This window comes from Pagrus pagrus (genome assembly GCF_965226575.1).
Source record: "Pagrus pagrus genome assembly, chromosome: 8".
In the NCBI taxonomy this organism is placed as follows: Eukaryota; Metazoa; Chordata; class Actinopteri; order Spariformes; family Sparidae; genus Pagrus; species Pagrus pagrus.
This window is the reverse complement of record NC_140192.1, coordinates 28,706,388-28,728,582: the sequence shown is the minus strand read 5'-3', so window position 1 is coordinate 28,728,582 and position 22,195 is coordinate 28,706,388. Positions and strand designations below refer to the sequence as shown.

General features: G+C 39.3%; 1 protein-coding gene across 1 annotated transcript; it reads left to right on the top strand.

Moving 5' to 3' along the window:
• The first annotated feature begins 656 nt into the window (after window positions 1-656).
• On the top strand, window positions 657-20,504 carry htra4 (HtrA serine peptidase 4). The gene is made up of 10 exons (XM_084359497.1): window positions 657-717; window positions 845-1,213; window positions 10,792-10,891; window positions 10,971-11,175; window positions 12,575-12,769; window positions 12,901-12,933; window positions 14,156-14,270; window positions 14,388-14,445; window positions 16,076-16,171; window positions 18,016-20,504. The coding sequence occupies exons 1-10, from the start codon at window positions 705-707 to the stop codon at window positions 18,188-18,190; spliced, it is 1,359 nt and encodes a 452-aa protein (XP_084215623.1). The 5' UTR covers window positions 657-704; the 3' UTR covers window positions 18,191-20,504.
• Window positions 20,505-22,195: the final 1,691 nt, after the last annotated feature.

Genomic DNA, 22,195 nt, shown 5'->3' with positions numbered 1-22,195 from the left:
GTATGAGTAGAAGTGCTGCCAGGTGTCTGGCAAGAAATAAAGTAAACATTTATTTCATTTGTAGTTCAGTGCAAGGCTTGAATAAGTTATTTAGGAGTAGGGGAAACACATTTTGCAACTGTTTTTGTTGTTTTTTTCAACAAAACTAATCATATAAAAATGCATACTGTCAGAGAATGTGTTTTGCGACATGCATTTTATGAGGGATGGGTTGCGACAGTTGGATGTTTTTTGGGCAGTCTGCGTTATGACTGAGACGTGTGGTAAGAGAGCACTGTCAATAAAAGACCGAAGTTGAAACTACAAGAACTCTCATCATTTTAGAATAAACTCATAAGTTTATTACACATACAAACCACTGTTTGCATTTGTGTATTATTATGTTAATAAAACTACATTTTTTGAAATACTGCATTTCTTTTAGTATTTGAACGCTGAAGTGGCCCTCTTATGAGATGACAACACCAGCTGTGGCCCCAAACTCATTTGGGTATGAGACCCCATGAAGCGCCTTTTTGGCACAACGTTGGATTTAGTCACCCACTGGGAAGCTACATTCCATAGAGGTTTCATAATGACACAGCATACATGATGGTGGAGCAGCAACCAGGATCAGCATGCTGCTACTAGAAAATAATTACTGGCCCTGAGCCATTCCCACGGGCTATGAAAGAGCGGCAATATATGTGGTGTTGTGTACCACAATGAACTTCATCGGTATGGACACAAGTATCAGGACGTTGTAGTTACACCTGCAGAGTCGACAAGGAGATGAAGACTGTTGTAAATCGATTTTATGTCATAATGGAGTTTGTGGTTTACTTCACTCTCCTCACCTCCGCAGTTCATGCAGGTGTGCTGAGGACAAAACAAACTTGCCCGCAGGTCTGCGATGCCTCTCAGTGCCCTTTCCCCGCGCAGGCCTGTTACTCCGAGCAGGTGAAGGACAGATGCGGCTGCTGCGTGGTGTGCGCGGCGGGGGAGGGTGAAGACTGTGGCCAGATCCCCTGTGGTGACGGGATGCGGTGCGACTCTGTACGGGAGGATCACGGTGGGCGCCGCAGCATCTGTGTCTGCGCCACATCTGGCCCGGTGTGTGGCAGTGACGGCAGGACTTACCCCAGCATCTGCCGCCTGAAAGCCGAGAACAGGAGAGCGGAGCTCGGTGAGATCCCCCCGGTCATCTTCATCCAGAGGGGCTGGTGTGATTCAGGTGAGTGGTGTGACTGCCTTCTTTATATCTGTCTGGCTTTCTTTCTTTAATAGAATAGACAATATAGATATAGATATAATAGAAAATCGTCACTTGCCAAAGATCATTCAAGTTGACATTAGGCCTAATGATGATGATCGTTATGAAAGTAGGCCTTACAATTAGAATGCTATTACTACTGTCATTATTTAACTTCAGTTACTTCTGTTTCTGCTTGGCTACTACAAATAGCCTAATGAATAAATAAATACAATTATTAATGATAATAATTTTGTTATAGCAAAAATGTACATTCATTCAATTACATTAAAATAAAAGAGCAAATCTGAATGAAAGAAAAAACTGAATTTATTTTTATTTTTTCAATTCATAATAAATTAAAATAAATGTATTGTATCCTTTTATTCGATTCTATTTTATTCATACTTTTGCATCTATAGCCTACTTATCAGCTGTGAGTTACTACTTTGCAGGTCAAACTAACCAAATGTCTACAAATAGGATCAAATGAATTCCCTTTTGGCCAGCTACAGCATTAAAATGCTGCTTACATGTGAATGCATCAATAATAATCATCAAATAATAACACATGTTGTAACAGGTTCCATTCTGCTGCATAATGAGGAAGATTAATTTTGATACTCTCAGTACATTTTGCTAATCATGTATTTCAAGTGCAATTTTGAATGCATGACTTGCACTTGCAACATGTTTATATTGTGGATTTGCTTCTTTGTCTTAAAGGAATAGTTAAACATTTTGAGTGTTGTAGAAAGGGATGTTAATGGTTAATCAGTTACTTACGATTGTGAAAATAACCGGTAAAAAAAGGTTGACACAAACTCAAAATAAAATACAAAATACTGGTATGAGAAAATGTCTTAATTGAAAATACAAGTAATTTGTAATTTAAAAGATACTGATATTATTACATTAGCCATTTAGTGGCCTCAATATGGGTTGGATTTTGTTGGGCCAGTTGTTGACGAGCAACAGACAGGCAGACATTTGTGTAATTTACTGCATCATTCAAGTAACGTGTTAACTTTATCAGCTCTTTTAAATCCTAATGTAGCCTGTACTCATTTTGCTTTAAACAATGATCATGTAGATTGAGTTTTCTAATCAAACATATTTCATACATTATTAATGGTTAACTGCTAACCGATTGTTAAGACAGCAGACTATCAATTAACGAAACTGCTTAAAATTTGCATTCCTAGTTGTAAAGACAAGGCCTGTCAACCTCACAGTGACAACAGGACGTCAAAGTCACTGCTCCTGCCCAGAGTTAAGCATGTGTTGTTTTACACTGGTTTGAACGGATTAAACACATGAGACATCTTGAAGATGAAACAGACAACTCAACCCCCGCCCGCCCCCTCCCCTTCCTTGTTCCTCAGAACAACAATTACCAAAAACACAGGACAAAACGTGAGTTTATGCATTCATTTAGTTTAAAATGGAGATGATAAAGCAGATTAAAGTGGTGCCAGGCTGCCAGCCTGACTGGATCACCAGTCAGCCTTCATTTTCCTGGGAGATTTCGTGCCCGGTGGCAGACAAAAACGCATAGTGAAAGTGAGGTTTATGGAATCAGTCGCTGATGGTGGTATTTTATTGCCATTACATTGCTTACATTGGCTGCTGGACCCTCTGCCCCGACGTTTCACAATCATCTGTCCCATCAGCAACTCTGTTTGACTGCATATGAAAACATACATTGATATTAAACTAAGGAGTAGGGGGTGCACTGCTGCGCATCCCTGTGTGTGTGCACAGATCTCAGTCCTTGGATCAGGTGGGACGGGTCATAAAAATTCATCCTGATCAATAACAGGTGGGATGACAGGGTGAAATATGTCAGAAAATAGGAAAATATTAATTACATTACCTGCAGCGATCCTCCAGCAGTAGAAACCATATGTGTATCTCTATGAACCTGCGCATTTGCACATGAGGAACAGCTGATCAACTTATTTGAAACTCCCAACTCACCAACAGGATCTGTTAGAATTTCATGTTAATTAATGTTCTGTGTTCTTCTACACAGTTTGGAGTGAAGCAGCTGTCCTGATAAATCATGAGATCCTGTCTAAACACATTTATTTCTGAAGCTAAAAGTTTAATTCTGTTTTCTCTAGAGAGTTTCCTCTCCAGCTTTTAGTTTTTAAATGTGCCACAATATTTGTTGCAGTACATTACTGCGTTCATAGAAATGTTTAAAATAACTGAAAGCAGCCTCTCTAATCATAAAATCTGAGTGTATGAAAGGTGTGAAGCCGCCTTTGTGTAGGTGCATCTTACTGTCTGAATAATGCACTCTTTAAATAGCAGGAAGCAGACTGCACCTTTGACTTCAGACCAGCTTCTTGTTCTGCCGTCAGTGCGCCTACACCTCATTTTAACACCAACACGTCCAGGGGCGCACAGGTGGGAGCAAGTAGCTACATTTGCTATTTACACAACGCGGGTGCTGGGCATGAAAATGACAACTGCGTCAGTCTGAAACTAGCAGTAACTCTCACCACTCTCTAAGATAGAGCCCTGAAAGTAGAGATGTCCTCACTAATACAATCATCAAAAATGACAAACATGACAAATAACATGAGCAAGTGAGTGAGGAAGACTGTTAAACAGTCAACACATGCCGATGTTGTTTCTAATCATCTAATGATTACTTAATTAAGATTTCTACCTGGCCAAGGAGGTTATGTTAACACTCCTGTCCATTTGATTGTTGGTTGGTTTGTCAGCAGGATTACACTGAATGGATTTCATGAATTTGGATGGAGGATGCGTCTCAGCCCAGAATAGACCACATTTTTATGTCACTTTCTTCTGCAACTTAATGTCAAAATAAGACTCTGTCAGATCACTGTGATTCCAATGTAGACAGCCTATTAAGTGATGACAGGGCTGGCCCAACACGGCCCAAGTGGGACCTAACATAGAATCCGAGACCGACAAATTTGACGACAGGGAATTCAAGGTGGTTTTCCTGCCGGGTTTGGCTCCTGGAAACCCAGGACCTACAGTAATGTTAGTCAGCTATTAGGACTTGCAAACATTAGCAGCTACACTGCATAAACCACCTCGGTACTGGATTAACTGTGGTCAAACTGGCCGCATTTGGTCTTGGAGTTTGTCTTCGGTCCCATGTTCACTTGGAGCCTGGTACATTTAGCTACTGTTAGCAGTTACTTCAGGAAATCAGGAACAGGAAACTCCATGAGTCACCTGCTATGGCTGCTCTGCCTGTGTTCAGAGATGACTTTTTTTCTCCATATATTTTTAATGCTGTGACTACCACAGATAAAACATTCAATGAACTTCCACTGTATTGGGGCAGAGGGCAAACAAACTCAATCTTTGGGTAAGTTATTGCGCTGAAACAACTCTCTAACAGTGAAGAATAAAAACTTAAATCCATGTAACCCATGCTAGCAGTACAGAGAAACTAAACTGAAGATTGTGACTTCCAAACTGCAGTGTAGATGTCAAGAGGTTTGTTAGTACATTTCATCACCTTCAATCACTGCTGCTCAGTAACCAGGGTGATCTGGAAACAGACAGGCCAAAGGTGTTGGCATATCTACAGCTACTCTTTTTGCCTGATATGAAATATATGTGTGTGTGTGTGTGTGTGTGTGTGTGTGTGTGTGTGTGTGTGTGTGTGTGTGTGTGTGAGAAAGAGAAAGTAAACAACCACCACTAATGTAGACCATAACATTATAGAGAAACCACTTGTATACTATTGTACAGCTATTATACTGAGATATTTTGAGTTCACACACAGGATAATGTATTAATTTTAAGTATTCCGAAACCTTGTCAACAGCTTGTTAGATGTGGGCATTAAAAGCCATGGCGTGTTCATCTTTGTTAAAGGTTTAAATAACAATGTGTGCTGTAATTAAATACATTCAGGTTTTAATCATGTATCTCGGTATCTGTCAAAAAGAGCTGGGGTCAAAGCATTCTCAATTCCTTGATTTTACCGCAAAAACCTTGTGGATAAAAAAATAAAATAAAGAGGTTTTCAAAAAAACGTAATAATTAACAAAAAATTGCTCAGTTTTAATAATTTAAGGAATCTTAAAGGAAAAGTTCACTCTAGAACGAAATTCAGTCATTATTAACTCATCCTCATGCTGATGAGAAGTCCGGTGAAGTTTCTTATTCCTCAAAGTGCAGCTGGAGACCTGCGGGGGTACCCTCCTGCAGCAAAAATCCATATAACGAGTATCAATGGTGCCCGAGACGAAAAGGTCCATAAAACTACACAAAAACTTTGTAATACTCCTCCATACTGCTCGTCCGCTGCCATCCAAGTGTCCTGAAGTGGCGACATCCAGAGTTTACTTGAAACGATGTCATTTAGTACATTTTTCTAGCCTAAACAGTCACTATACTATATTTGCCTGGAGGCACGCTCGCGCGTGCACGCAAGTCTCCCTCACACCCGCTCACACAGGGAAGCCTCGCCAGACAAGATCAACGAGAACTCGTGATAGATACACACCGGCATTTACATCCTGCTTTGAGTTTCAAAGTTTCAAATCACTAGTGCAGGCAGAACCCTCTTGTGTTTGTGTGTCGCTCAGTCGCTCACAGCTGGATGTAAATACCGGTGTGAGGATCACCGAAGTCAGTAGATTCATCCTCTGGGCACCACAAATGTCACCTCAATCTGTCCATTAGCTGGTGAGATCAAAGTCTGAAACTAAATGGTGACCAACTAACCAACAAACCAACATTACCATGCTGCTCACATGGTAATGTTGGTTTGGATCAATTTGATCACCCCCACCACAAACAAGCAAGATACTGAACCCCAAACTGCTCCTGATGTGCTGGTCGGCACCTTGCATGGCAGCCACTGCCATCAGTGTATGAATGTATGAATAACTGTAAGTCGCTTTGGACAAAAGCCTCTGCTAAAAGCCCTAAATGTAAATATCTTTAAATATCAAATCACGCATTGTTTACATCTATGTTTGCAAGCTTACACTCTACTACTTAACTGCATTTGTAAGTCTGCTCTTTTGTTCTTGACTGCTAACACTTTTCCACTATCAACCAGTGGAATAAACTGACTGTATAAATGTGAAAAATGACACCTATATAAGGACCCACTCATAAAAACATTATTGCTCTCCTAGGGGCCTGCACAGGATATCTTTAATTACAACCCTGAGTCCAAAAACATTGATACGCTGTGTAAAGACAAAACACAATGTGATAATCCGCTAATCTTTATTTGACAAATACTCAATTGAAAATGGTGCTATGGCAATATGTTAAATGTTCAGTAAATATATGCTTATTCTGAATACAGAACACAGTTTGTTGATAAATGGTTGCACTCGGTTTTGACTTATGTTTTACATATTGTCTCAACTTTTTTGGAATCACTGTTATAGAACAAATTTTCCAACAAGATATCACAACTAAAAACTTGTTCTGTGGTTGGGAAGACCATTATAGGTTTAAAACATATAACTTTTCTTTAAAATTAAACACATCTGAGATGTGATGTGTTGACATGTTCAAACTAGTGTGTGTTCTGCATTGCATCCTATCAGCAGATTTGAACTTTTGGGAGACACATAGGAAGACCTTTCAAGTATATGTGGTATTTATCTGACAGTGTAATTGAGAGGATAGAGTCACTGGCTCTCCTGCCAAGGGGGTTGATTTGTTAGTAGAGCTTGTTGGCAGGAAAAATAGTTGGTGTTCTCCCACACTTGCTCTTGGCAATAGACTCACTGTCATTTGCATATAAGCCTGTTTCTGCAGAAACAAGTTCATTTGTGCAACTGTGTAAACACGGCATTGGTGAGTGTGGTCGCTTCAGGACAGCGACCTTGTGCTTACAGAGCACGTTGAGTTGTCATCAGGGAAGACATTGCACTTTCTTGAAGTGATACAAACACACAGATAGCTGCGTTTTGAATGAAATCCAACTTGTTACAAGACTTAAACTGTTGAGGTTTGATCTTTGATTTTTTCATAGCCACTCAAGCCTTCAACTCCTTTGATATCGATTCAAGAGTTTAGGTAGTAAACTGTGAGGCATAGTTGTGGCAAGGCAGACAGTTTTATCACTTACTGTTCTGTTATCTGATCTTTGTTTTTATGAAGAGTGTTGTTTGTGCTTGCGGTCAGTCCATGATTTCAGTGAAATTAACCAGTAGAGCAATGACGTGCCCGTACTTGCCTGCAAAGTAAGACATGGTGTAAGTCATTTGCTATGAAAATGCAGCCTGGAATTTGATCATAAAATAACAACTGGAGGGCAAATTAATCTGTCTAACCTCTCTGTAGTTTCTGTAATATGTTGCCAATTCTTAGCCCGTTAATAAGTTTAAATTTAACAAAAAAGAAAGGGTACATGACAAACTGAACACCACTGAATTGGTCTAAGGCCTGCACTATCTGTGTAAAATCTTGTAGGCAATGGACTTAAAGGCAGGTTAAATCAAAAATAGTGTTTACTGTCTCCAGTCCAAACAGTCAAACACAGCAAAGGGGGTAAGGCAGCCAGGCAAAACAGGGAGCGTTGAGGAACCAAATGCAAAACACTCAGGAGGCAGGCAGGATAAGGGACAAAAGGCTCAAACTCAAGGGAACCAGCAGGTTGGAGGTTGGAGGTTGGGCTGAGGGGAAGAGGCAAGTCCGGGGGATGACCAGCCATAACGTTGACAGGAGCTAGAGTCGGGCGAGCTGCCAACTTAGAACCACTGGCAGATGTCAGCGAGACTGCTGACTGGTAACCACTAGTAGATGTTGAACAGCGACAAAGATGAGCAGATGGGCAGTGGTGAAGATGAGAAGATGAGAAGATGAGCAGATGGGCAATCGCAAAGATGTGCAGATGGGCAGCGGCAAAGAAGAGAAGACCAGGGAGTTGGATGTCAGGGAGACTGCATGTGGACAGCGTTTTTAAAGGAGGAACCTTGTTGGCTAGGCGGGTTCCCCAGAAAGGAGACTCTTGGGACCTGTCAGAGGTGTAACTAGTCTTGGTGCCGGGGGAGGTCACAGTCCCATGGGAGAACTCGGTTGAAGAGGCCTATGACTGTAAGAAGCTGTGCTATGCAGAACTAGCAGCAGAACAAGCAGGAACACCAAAGTCTATCCAGTTGAAGTTGGATGCAGAGCATTTGTGGCATCCTCTACCATCAGACTGCTGAAAGATCTCAGCCACGGTCAGGCCCTGCGGAACACCATCAGAGCAGTCTCAGAGGCGGCTGAATGAACCAGCCAGTGGATTTGACTCAAGCGGAATGGGCTGGGCCCCAACTACCACTTAAGGGTGAATTTTGGAAGCAGTTGAGTACAGGACACAAGCTGAGGGCTGATCATCCTGCAGTTGGCCACCCTTACAGAGGGTGTATAGTGTTAAAAGGCGGAGACACTCAGTGATGTAAGGGCACACTACTAAAAATGTGTCCTCTGCCCAGCTGTCCCAGAGTTTTACCCTGGCCAAGATTCACCTCCCACTAGGGGTGTAACAATACACAAAAATCACAGTTCATTTTCGGTACAGTATGGGAACAAAATGCAAAACATAAATTTGCTTGTTGTTTATTCGGAACTTTTGTAAACCAACACTTAATTGTAACATTATACAAAATATGAAAATAAAAGGAGAGGGATGTTCATACGGGCTGAGTTGCTAGGGAGAGGCTGCTTGATTGCCAAAGTCAGCTGCGTTTGCACTAAGGTCATTTTTTTTTTTTTTTCTTGTAGCAGTGATATTCACACTTGGGTGGTGCCGTTTCAAGTGTCGCGGCACAACGCAGAAATTCAGCCGAATTTAGCACAGAGCAGACAGGAAGTCTGACACGAAACAACAACAATACATCCAGTTGGTTTTCAAAATAAAACACTCTGCGTTGATACAAGCACAAAAACCTCAAAAAAGAGACAAATACGCGCTCTTCTTCTAATCCTTCAGTCGGGAACACTTCGTGTTGTTATGTTTATAACACATATAACTGCAGTTGTGTGTGATTATGTAATTATCATGGGAATTCCTTGGTTTTGGTTTCTCCAACTGTTCGGCGGAACTGCGCCGTGCCGGACTCGTCTTTCTCGGTTGCAATATTTAACCAGGAAGCTGAAGTGTTCCCAAGCAGGAGCCTTAAGCGACAAGGGAGGGTCCTCAAGCTATGGTTTCGTGCTAGCGTTAGCCATGATGTAAACGGGCTGCACGTATAGCTGCAGGCAGAAAATAAACACACGCAACTTCCGTTCTGGAAACTCACCCGTGCACAGCCCTGTACCGAACCGAACGTCCTGTACCGAACAATTCAATACAAATACATATATTGTTACACCCCTACCTCCCACACAACTCGAAGAATACTGATGGCGCACTGCTATATTGAGGCAGCAGAAAGCGACAGCACCATAGACCAACAAAAAGCTGGTCTGAAGTCAAAGGCGCAGCATTCTTCCTGTTATTTAAAGGACACATTACTCAGTAACAGTAACAGGCTGTACACACTGCTGCTTCATAGCGTTACCATGCACAACTATTACATGTTCTTCATAAATGATAACAGAATATATCCCTGCAAAATGAACTTACAATACTTTCAGAAAGTATTAGCCTTGCCATCCTCTCATAAATTACTCAGCGACGGAGCACATGTACCAAAAATCTGTAAACGTCAGAGCAACTGCATCACCATCTGCGGCAAATATTACATTTTATACTTCAGGGGCCAAATGTATAAACCATGTGTACACACAAAAATGGACTTACGCCACTTTCCACTCAGGTTTCCAAATGTACAATCTGATTAGCATAATGTTCTGAGTTGGCAAAGAAGGATAATAAAAGTGTGAATTTTATTTAGAGCTGGATTACATCTGTAGTTCAAAAAAAATCATCACTATGATTACACATTGATGTGCGAGTTGTTACCCTTACTTTTACTGTCCTCTGTAAATATGTTTGTCAGTATGCATCATGATAATTATAATGAACTTTATGGGTTTTTTTATCATTCTAATTATCATAATGCATACTCACAAACATATTTTCAGAAAGACAGTAAAAACTGGGGTAACAACTTGCACAACTTATCTTTATGTGGGCAGCATGGCAGCGCAGTGGTTAGCACTGCTGCATCACAGCATTAAGGCAAGGCAAGTTTATTTGTATAGCACAATTGTGCACCTGGGTCTTAAAGGGAATGGGAGATGGAACCCTGATTGTTTTAATTTGTGTCATGCTCCTTACTTTGCGCCCAGACATGGAAGACATGGAAGTAAGCTCATATACATCTTGTGTGAATGTGATATGACATGTATTGTTGAAATGTACAAATTGGAACATATCCATGGTTTACAGCAATCTCAAATGCCAACATTTTATTTTGGCAACTACAACAAAGTTGTACAGAAGAATCAAAACCAATCAACATTGCCATCCATCGAGCTACGCCGCTAGTATGTCAAAAACACTTTGAATAAAGTTTGACAGATGTAATCTGTCACATTTTAGAGAAACTGAGTGGCCTAACCCGTCTATTTACTATCCTTTTTATCCTGTATCCTCAAAGGAACACAGCATCCAGGAAGTATGCGCTTCAAGTACAACTTCATTGCAGACGTGGTGGATAAGATTGTCCCGGCTGTGGTGCATCTGGAACTTTTCCAAAGGTAAAAATAACTGAAGCAAGAAAATAACACCTTCAATAGTACAAAACAGCATTTGCCCATTTGCCCTTTCCCTTGCCAGGCTGCCATTTTCCAATGAGGAGCTCTCTGTGTCAAGTGGCTCTGGGTTTATAGTGTCAGAGGATGGCTGGATCATCACCAACGCTCACGTACTCACCAACAAACAGCGGATAAAAGTGGAGCTGAAGAGTGGTTCGCAGTATGACGCTACAGTCATGGACATGGATCAGAAAATGGACATGGCGCTCATCAAAATCGAACCAGATGTGAGTGCCCACATTTCCCCCTCAATTCCACAGGGGCCTGAGACTAAAGTCTACCTTGTGTTTTACTTTGGCCTGGCAGCTTGTCATCAGAGGTTGACATCAAAATGTATAAATAATAATATCCGCTCCCTCATAAAGGAAGCAGATATTCCATAGAGAAAGTCAGCGAGGGCTTTTGTACACCAAAATTAGACTCTGTTCCCTAACATGGTCAATTTGTTGTCTGACTTTCTCTGGGGTGGTATTGCATTTTAAATTAAAGGCTCAGCTATTTTTTGTAAATTTGCAAGCGCAGTTCTGAATAAAAACATGTCACTGCTCAGACATGCTCTTACACAGCCAGCTGCTTAGCATGGCAGAGGGAGGCTGTACTTACGACATCTGAATACAAGAATACCTCAAGATCAACAGTAAACTACCATCACTGTATTTGACTGCCCTAAAGGTGAATGAACTTGTTTTACAACAACAAGGGAGTGGTGACAGCTTTACAATACCATGCTTTTCTCTGGAAGGAGCTCCTAAAATGCAATTTTCTCATACGGCGGATGTGCATTTGCCTCAGAGATAAGTGGCCTCAGCCTGGAATAAGAAGAGGCAGGCAGAGACAAGCTCAGGCTTGGTTTAGTTTAGTAAGAAAAAAAGACATGTTTCTCACTCAAATTCAGCTTGAAAACTTTCAAACATTTTGATTTTGACCTACAAATAATGTTGACAAAATTGTTCAGAGAAAAACCTCCAAGAAAAACAAAACATGATTAAAATTCAAGTTCCACAATCATTTCTCAGGTGGAGGTGGAGCTGCAGGCAAAAATAATATAAATGATGGAAATTAACCTTGGGAGAAAGTAGTAGTAGTACTGATTTAGTTAGTAGTATTTATCCTTGTTTGTCAAAACCTGGCACTTACAAAACCCATACATGTCCTTTTCTAGACAAATTCTATTCATACTTTCATATGAATCAGCATGAATTATGCTGGTAACAGTCAAAAAAGTATAAACAAAACAAACCATCAGTGCCAGTTTGGCAGTATATGTCAGGTAAAATGACTTTTTTTGAGTGCAATTTGCAGATTAATATTATGTTGGACATTGTTCAAGTCATCCTTTTCTTGTTTTTTTAAATATTATGATAAATATCATATCATGGACTTTTTATTGTGATGATATCATACCGTGAGTTTTTGGTATTGTTACGTCCCGAATCTATACTAACCCATAGTTAGCGTGTCTGGGGGGGCTAGTTAGCCGGCTGACCTTGAATAATCTTTCAATGCCAAGGCCAGCGGGAACAACACCATGACATTATTTCACCCACCACGTGTCTCCACTCCATTCATAAAATTGATCGTTATCCCACTCTGTCGCTCATCATTTCTCTTTGTAACTTGCCGCAGAATCCCCTGCCTGTTCTTCGTCTCGGCCAGTCATCAGACCTGCGCCCTGGTGAGTTTGTGGTGGCAGTGGGAAGCCCTTTCTCCCTACAGAACACCGTCACCACCGGGATCATCAGCACAGCTCAGCGCAACGGCCTGGAGTTGGGCTTTGAGAACTCTGACATGGACTACATCCAAACTGACGCCATCATTAATGTCAGTGAGAGCACAATAAACATTACAAACACAATCACTGCCTTTCTTGGTTCTGCATTTGATTTGAACTATACAGTTTTGGTTCTACTTTACAGTGAGTAAGGAAATGTTTTTGTTCTGTTAAATCACAGTACGGCAACTCTGGTGGACCACTTGTCAACTTGGTAAGAGGATTTATAGTGCTATATTGTATTACTACTACATGATAATACCTGCTGTGGTTTCTGTTATGTAGACAATCTTTCTTGTTTTATTAATGATGCTGAGGACTGCGGTCATGATTTTGTTTTATTTACTAAAATCTCCAGTCAGCTCCCTGAGGTTGAAGATTAAGCCTCCCTCACAGTATTTTTGGACAAGACCTGATTATGGGGGCTTTTGGATTGTTCCTGTTGAAACAAATCATACAGATGGTACATTAATTTATCAAAGTTAAAGTGACTACAACAACCAAGACTGATGGTATTTGTTGTTGGTAAAAAAGAACATTTAATAGACTATGAGTAACAGTGCCTTTAAATAGTATCCACCCCTTGGATGTTTTCCCCTTTTATTGTTTTTATAAATGGAATCATGGTCAATATAATTTGGCTTTTTTGACAAATAAAAAAAAAAAAAAAAACTTGGTTAACTCAGTCAGTAAAGTAAAAATATATAATGTAAAATAAGTGATTGCCTATATTTTCATCCCCATTAAAGTTACTGACCTAATTCAACAGAGGTCCAGCCAATTGGTGCTAGTAGTAGTGATTGTAGTATAAAGACACCTGTGTCTGAAGATCCAGTCACTGGTCCCTGGTTACAATTACACCATGAGGACAAAAGATCACTCCAAGCAACTCAGTGAAAAGGCTAGGGGATGGATACAAAAACTTTTCCAAGTCACTGAACATCCCCCAGAGTTCAGTGAAATCCATCATTAAGAAGCAGCTGAGATGGGAGAGACTCTGCATACAACCACTGTTGCCGTGTTCTTCACCAGTCAAAGCTTTATGGGAGAGTGGGGAGGAGTAAAATTGCAGTGTCCAGATGTGCAGGCCTGATTGAGACCTATCCACATAGACTCAGTGCTGTGATTGAGGCCAAAGGTGCAGCTACTAAATACTGACTTGAAGAGGGTGAATACTTATGCAGTCACTTATTTTACATGATATATTTTTAATTATTATCGAATTATATTGACCATGATTCCATGTATAAAAGCAATAAAAGGGAAAAACATCAAAGTGGGTGAATACTTTCTATAGGCACTCTTATGTGCATTGGAAGGTAAAGAGGCATAATATTCTCGCTGCTGTTTTGTTTCTGCAAGTAGCAAAGCTATGTTATCAATGAAGCACTTAAGACCACAATCTCCTGGCTCTCTTTCCATTGTGTGTTTTACAGGATGGAGATGTTATAGGCATAAATACTCTGAAAGTGACAGCTGGAATCTCTTTTGCCATCCCTGTGGACAGAATACGGCAATTCCTTGCTGATTCCTACAACAGAAAAGTCACTGGTGAGTGGGATCTAATGTTGGTGTTGCATATGTAGTCACAGTGTCCAGGAAATACTATGGTCGCATTAATTCATTCAAAAAATTAATTTAATCATTTGTTTATTCATTTGCCCTAAGGAAATACAGCAAAAACAAAGAAATACATAGGTGTACGGATGCTGCAGCTCACACCATTGTAAGTAAACATCAGAATAATTCATCCATTGCATCCACAAGTCTCTGGCCAAACTGGATATCAGAATCCAACTTGCCAACCACTCATTTCAGTGGAAACTGCTCATGAGCATGTGAACCAAAAAAGTTTTGTAGCTTCCAGTTTTTCACATGTGCACTACTCGATCCTGAACCCACCCCTCAGTAGGGATGGGTATCCTTAAAATTTTACTGGTACTGCTCATTAATCCGCTACTTTAATGGTACTCTTTAGCAATTTAAGAACAGAGTGAACAATTGCTTTATTTTCTTGTACTCATATAAACATTCTTGAATACTGAGCCAGCACTATATATACTGTATATATATATATGAATGTCACTGTCAGCAGTAACAGCAATATCCTAGACTCCCTTACAAATCGAGTGATTTTAAGAGTTGTTGCATCAAGAGTAGAAACTTAAGCAACTTAGTGAAACAGCTATGGCAAATTATAACTCATTGGTGCCTTCTTGTAAATTTGGCATTTTGTACAATATATTAAGATGTTTCTTTCCTCGTATAAAGCATGAGTTTCTTCGCAGCATTGCTGTAATACCTGTTACTTCTTAGCCGGACTCCTTTAAAAAAACACTCAATTTTGAAACTTGTTGAGTTAGGAGAAACTGTATAAAGGTTGTAAGAAGCTGTCTACAACACATTCTTAACTGGGCCTACTATTTGGGAATGTTTTCTTTGTGTAAAACACATGTCTGTTTATTCTAATGATGTAGGTGTAGCCCTATATTTTCATATAGTTGAGCACGACTTATTTAATGTCAGCCATTGTATGCGCTATTATCTTATTTACCTATTTCCATACTAACTTTGGTTAGGGTTACTTATCATAAAGACCCCACAAAGCTCATATTATGACTTGAACCCTGGTTTGGATGATGCTTTCACCCTGGCAGACAGAATTCATGACCGCATAGGTAGACATTCAGCTGACTAATGGTTACTAACGGCTATCAACCCATTAATAATAATTATTATAATTTCCTCTATCTGTAGTTGGAGGAGTCCCATCAACATTTTTATTGATCTCTCTTTTATATTGATTGTCTGTGGAAAAAATGATTTTTGTTGCTGTAGTATTGCAAGTGGCCACTGGGACAAAGTAGGGTGCCATGCAGTGCTTCAGGCTACGTGCTAGCGTCAGAATGCTAACATCCTTGCTGGTATGATGATTACTATGTTTACCATCATATTTTAGCATTAAAGCATACTAACATTTGACAATAAGGGCCTATTATTTGCGTGGAATATGTTTTACATTGATACATTTCTGATGATGATAGTCATGCAATGTGCCCTTGTATGGTTGAGACCAGCTCCATTTGAAGTGTCATGAGATAACCTCTTCTGTGAATTGGTGTTATATAAATTTAATTGAATCAATCTCTAAAATGAAACATCAGAGTTGTGAACTGGTAATTGGAATTCTCTAGATATTTTCCAAAGAAAAAGAGCGTTCCTGCCGTTCTTAAGGCTGCATGTTTCTTTCTTAACAAAATTTTGATCCAATTTGATTTGTTCAGTTGAAATATATGTGATACAGACTGTGTTGTATGTTTCTATGTTTCTCTCATTCTCTATCGCCCCTTTTCCAGTTTGATCCAAGATCTCAAGGAGCGTATGGCTGAATTTCCAGATGTGAGCTCAGGGGTTTACGTTTATGAGGTAATACCTGGAACAGCTGCATCCAGGTAAGAGTCAATCTCCTACGCTATGGAGTGCTAAATCCCATCCAATTACAACTTGTTATTTAGTAAGAGGGGCAAAATATAACACCACATGTTTGTTGTCTATACTGGATGATGATTGGCTTTTCTTATACTGGCTGACTATCGAAGTCCCATCACCTTAATTAATTTATTACTCTACAGTCTCTCCACCTTTCCTTCACCAAGTAGGACAGTGGGTTTCTAGCTGGAAACAGCTGCTTGCTGTGACTTGAAAAGATATGAGTAAAAGTGGATTTTTTTGGGCTGGAATACTATGTTAAGTGAGCTAAGAGATGCTAAACTGCTCTGTAGATATAAGAACAGAGAAGGAGTTGGGTGATAATTCTGTGTGGGTCCATCACAAATAGTGTAGACACACCAAACACGATTTCCACCTTGTGTTACTCACGTGAGTATGATCTCAGGATTATTTGTTTTTATTCACGTTACTGCCACACGTGTTGCTGCAAGTGTTTTCCGTAGGAACACATCATAAGAGCAATGGTTTTCATGTTATTCATTTGATACATTGTCAATATAAAAATATTGACTAGTGCAGCTTTAATATCATCAGTTTTTACACTGGAGTTTAGTAGTCTATGTTGCATATATTGTCACAGAGACTTTCCCATCCTGGCACAAATATTTATCTATACAGGTTTTCAAATGTCTTTTTTCTGTGGCTTCAGTCCAAAACATTTCAGTGTCACTATAAGCCTTATAAAACAGGAGTCCATCTGTAACTGACACACGTATATGTCAATATTGTTCTCCAAGGTCAACCTAAAATGCTCCTGCATAAAAGATGTTACATTTTTAAAGGATTAAATATTTCTTTTTTCCCCATCTGTGTAAGTTGCTCATTAAACTTGTGCTTCCCACAGGCAAAACTAGTACATCTTTCTCTTGGTGAAGACAGGATTTCTCTCTCTCTGACTCTTTAGATCTCTCTATTCTCAATAGTCCAACATCGCCTCCCGTGACATTGAAGCCTGCAGCTTTAAACAGCATACAGCAGTACTCTACCATATAACTAGTACAGCAGAGGAAGTCGATTTACCATGACAATGCTGTATTGTCCGCCATACTACTCCTTGCAGCCCTCACTATTGTCTGATGAAACCAAAATGTAGTCTTTAATCTAATACAGGAAAAGACTTGTCTATATGGTCATTAGCCATGTTTCCATAAAGCACTTTCATGCGCATTTTCAAGAAAATTACATTAGAAATTTTATGGAAACGGTAAAATTAAAAAATTTAAAAAACTTCCTCTAATTCAAGAAAAAGGTTGCATGCTTGCTTGAGGTGGTTTTTGTCTTTTGCGAATCAGATGGAAACAGATTTGCCGAATAAACTCTGATGTAGCAAACATTCAACTCACATGACTGATCAGCTGTCATCTCCTTCGTGGTCTCCGGACAGCATGCAACATGGCCAATGCTAGCTGACATGCAAGAACAATTACAACTTGCCCTATCGAAAATAATTTCTTAAGACCTCTCTCTATGTTGTCTTCTGGTTTGTTTACCTCTAGCCCGTGTTTACTTCCACATCCATGCGTGAAGTAGCCACATAGGCTACACCGCATCATCCTATAACAAAATTACACTTTACGTAGCCTAGTTCATTCGCTCAAAACAGTTTCTGGAAATGCATTTTCTTTTTTTTTGCAAACTTTCAAAAGTTCAATTAAAATTTGCTTGACATGTTATTAAAACATGGCTACTGTTGTTTACCTGAGGGTGTGAGATCTACCCAGCTGAGGTAGATGTGTTTAAGTAAGGTTTTATATGTGAGTGATATATGCCATTGTTTTTTCCACAGTGCAGGCATGATTGATCATGACATCATCGTCACCATCAACGGGCAGCCCATCCACACCGTGCAGGAAGCTGGCGAAGCCATCCAGAGCGGCATCCCACTTTCAGTGGTGGTGAAACGAAAGGATAAGGATGTATCACTAACCATCATTCCTGAAGAAAGTGACAAATATCCCTGACTATAACTGTCAACAATTAAAAAAAATGTACTAGTACTTTACTAGCTGCCATTTCACACAAGTGTTCAACAATCAAAGAGGAAGAAATCATCACGGGTAAAGATAGAAATTTCTACACCCATGACATCAAGCAACTAGACACATCATATTTAGACTGACTGAGGCAACATGTCCTAGTTTTAACACACTTTAATGCTGACAATCTACAGTAACATGCCCATACAGTTTGTATTATATTTTTATGGTATAAGGAAATGAAGAGAATTAATGACTAATGTAAAATAAGATGAAAACAGGTGCGTAGACCAAAGATAATTACTGTAATATTGGTACAAAAACACCTGGAGTGCAATGAACATCACAAGCTAGAGGTTAAAGATTTGATTTTAACAAATTCATACAGATAGTTTTGGTTTTATTTGCCCAGGTTTTAAGAAATCCATCTCTAGGTAAAGAGTTCCATTTGTGGTGCATTGAAACATGATACTTCTCCATTGGCTCGAGTGACAATATATCGATCACTCTGGATAGGCCTCTGTTGACAGTGTGTTCTGTGGTTTATCCAGAGTAATAGGTTCATTGGGCCTCATGCAAGAACATTTTCAGATTGTTACCCTAATTCCTTCTAGTGTTCCAAGTCAGATTCACCAATATTTCTTGACTGGACATTGTTGTAAATACCTCATTTCAACCTAATATCAGCCATTCATGAGGAAGGGCATATTCATGAGACTTGATCATGAGCATAATAAACACCCCTAGCATTGCCATATAAGGTTGCCTGTTCCGCCCAGTAATTCAACCTCCAAATTTCGCATCTTCCTTCAGTAGTAGTTATTAAAATGCATATTGAACAGATTATTTCCTCCACCATTCCCCATTTCATCAGTCAATTCACTATCATAATTCTGACTGATCGTATACGGTAAATATTCATATCTGATAATCATTTAACCTAAGTCATTATGTTAGTATTTACTCAGTTAATAAGTATTTTAATTTAGACCCAGTCGTTCTTCTGTGTATTCCTTTGAAGTGGGTCAATTTAAGTGCAAAATCATTCAGATTCCACTACATCACAGCATCATTCTTTATTTAAAAACTTTTATGTGTCAGAGTATTTCACTTATCGATTGCTGTTGGGATGTTAAGAGATTTCATACAAAAATAGCAAAAAAAACCCACCTCTAGGATAACTTACCAACCCTAGCTATAAATGTTTCAGCTGCTAGGTTGAAGTTTGCCTATACAATCATAAAAACCTCAAAGTAAATTGGAAGAACATAACGGGGTAGTATGTTGAATTAATGTTAATGTTGATTAATTTTGGAACAACATTAATTTGGGAATTTCAATCACCCTTATTGTATTGCACACATGTCAGTGACTCAAAACCTGGCCAAATAAAACCAAAACTGTCTGTATTGCAAGATACAATGATTTGGAACATGGACATGATTTCTGATTTTGATGAAACCATCCCTCAAATGTTAATGGTGTCAGTCAACATATTAAGTTGTTTGGTTTTTTTTGCAATGAAAGCCATTGGACTGATTGAAATGAACAGGATCATCATCTGCATGTTCAGGATGTATCATCATTGGAAATGGAAACTGGATGAGTTTGTTGCGTTATATATATATTTAATATATAGCCTGCCTGAAACTGCACAGAAGATGCAAAAGGCAGCCTAAGGTGTGTGTAACTGTATCTGTATCAACAGGCTACTTTGCATATTTACCGTTACATAAAACTTTCCACACACAACATGCATATTATATGCAGGGTTACTGAAACTATGATCTTATTGTCACTCATGATATACTGATATGTTTCTCTAAATATGGCCAGTGAATATGGAACTTTTGTGTAACTTAAAAGATCAATATCAGATGACTGTAGTACAACACTGAATGTTATGTGCCATGATGTCAGTATTTTTTATTGGCTGTTGCACGAATCCTGTTGCAGAAAGTTGAAACAGGTTCAGCTTTGTGAATTTAAGTCGCACACAGCTTTGCATTTAAGTTTTACAAGGAAACACACAACTCTGAAGCTCAATGACACTATAGTATAGCCGAAGTTCTGTCAGTCTGTATATACACTATATTCTTGGTTCGTCAAATGTATGTAATATATCAACAAATAGCATTGTATACTTTTGCCAGTGTAAACACACTGATCCTCAGTGTGTATGGTGGTATACAGTATGTGTATTATGTTGTTGTGTGCTCTTTGTACTTGATTCTACATTTACTCCTTTGATATTGGTGAATATCAACATGAACATTGATGTAATAAAAACTTGACATAAATACAAATAGGTGAACAATTGGGATAAGGATAAACCAATGTTAAGTGTCTCAGTGATTGATTGATTGATTGATTGATTGATTGATTGTAATTATCAATATTATTTGTTAGTCGTTTTACACTTGTACACAACTGACGTCTTAGTCTTCGACAGATGCATTTCAGGAGCTTGGAAAATTGGTATGACCTGTGTATCATTGCCATGTCCCTAATGATGTAATATTTTATATTATAATATTTGGTAAAACAGTTTTTTCATTGTTAAACAATGAAAGGTTTCATAAGCCATTTATTAACAATACTACACAATACTAAAGCTTGAAAATTAATTAGAATTAATAATTGTTAATCGATTGACCATTGAGCAGTGCACACCTTGTCAGATACTCAATGCAGTTTTTTAGTAGTATCAAAATATATGCTGTCGAACCGCAAAAATTTTTTTATTCCACACACTGTTCTTCCTTGTCATTACCTCCCACCTACAGTAACCATACTGCTGCCAGGCAGCTGACTGTTGACAGAGACGAGGAATGGGTAACTCCACACCTCAGACTGTGTTATTTTCAAACTTGTAGTCTTGAAGTGACATCAATTGAGGACTTTATCACACTTCATACACCTCGTTTTGGAGATCCAAAAGATTTCGAATGACACACGTCGGGTGCAGAGCCATACCTTGTCAAGGAATGAACACCTACAGTCACATCAGATTCTCGACCCTGTTTACTGACAGGGGGAGAGCTCAGAGATTACTTTTTAACTTTTGGGATTAAAAAGTGGATTTATCTTAACTCCCGTTTAAGAACCTGACTGCAGCAGTGGTCCACGGAGCTGACCTCCATTGTTGTGTGCTACTGTAATATTGACAGCAAACTGGAACTGGAGGGGAAATGTCTCTGGTGAGTGCCGAGTTTAGTGAGAGGTTCACCTGAGTTCAGACGCATACTCCCTCAGTACGTGCTGTTGCTCTCTAGTTTATGGCAAATGTAAATGCACATCATCCTGTTGTCAAACTTGATTCACTGGTGGTTAAACAATCACCATAGACAATGGAAATCTAACTGACTCGGACTAAAATGTTCACGTAGAAAGTATTGTTTTAGTTCTATTCACCTTACGTTAAGACTCATTTCCTTACTATTCCGCAAGTATAGACACAGGCAACCAAATGAAGCACACTGTTACCTTGAGTATGGATTTTTCTTGATTCAACAATTGTTGGAAACATCTGGGCAAATGTAAGTAGACAACCAACCAATATCAAAGAAAGGACTTGAAGTTTTTAGACATTTTAATGCAGATTTCTTACATATTATATCTTTAACTAACATTAAACACCATTAGCTTATGGTCCCAACAGTTTGTTTGATAAAAACTCCTAATGGTGCATTTTGTTACTTATCATTTCTACTTTACTTTTTAAAGGGAACAAATACACCAATCAGCCATAACATTAAAACCACTTACAGGTGAAGTGAAAAACAATGATCATCTTGTTGTAATCAAACCTTCTGCTGGGAAACCTTGGACGCTCACATTCATGTGGTACTGACATGTAGCACAAACTCAAACACTGTTGGAGACCAAGTAAACCTCCTCATGGCAACGGCACTCCCTGATGGCAGTGATGCCTCCCCTCAGCTGGATAATGCACCCCGTGAAACAGCAAAAACTGCTCGTAAATTGCCA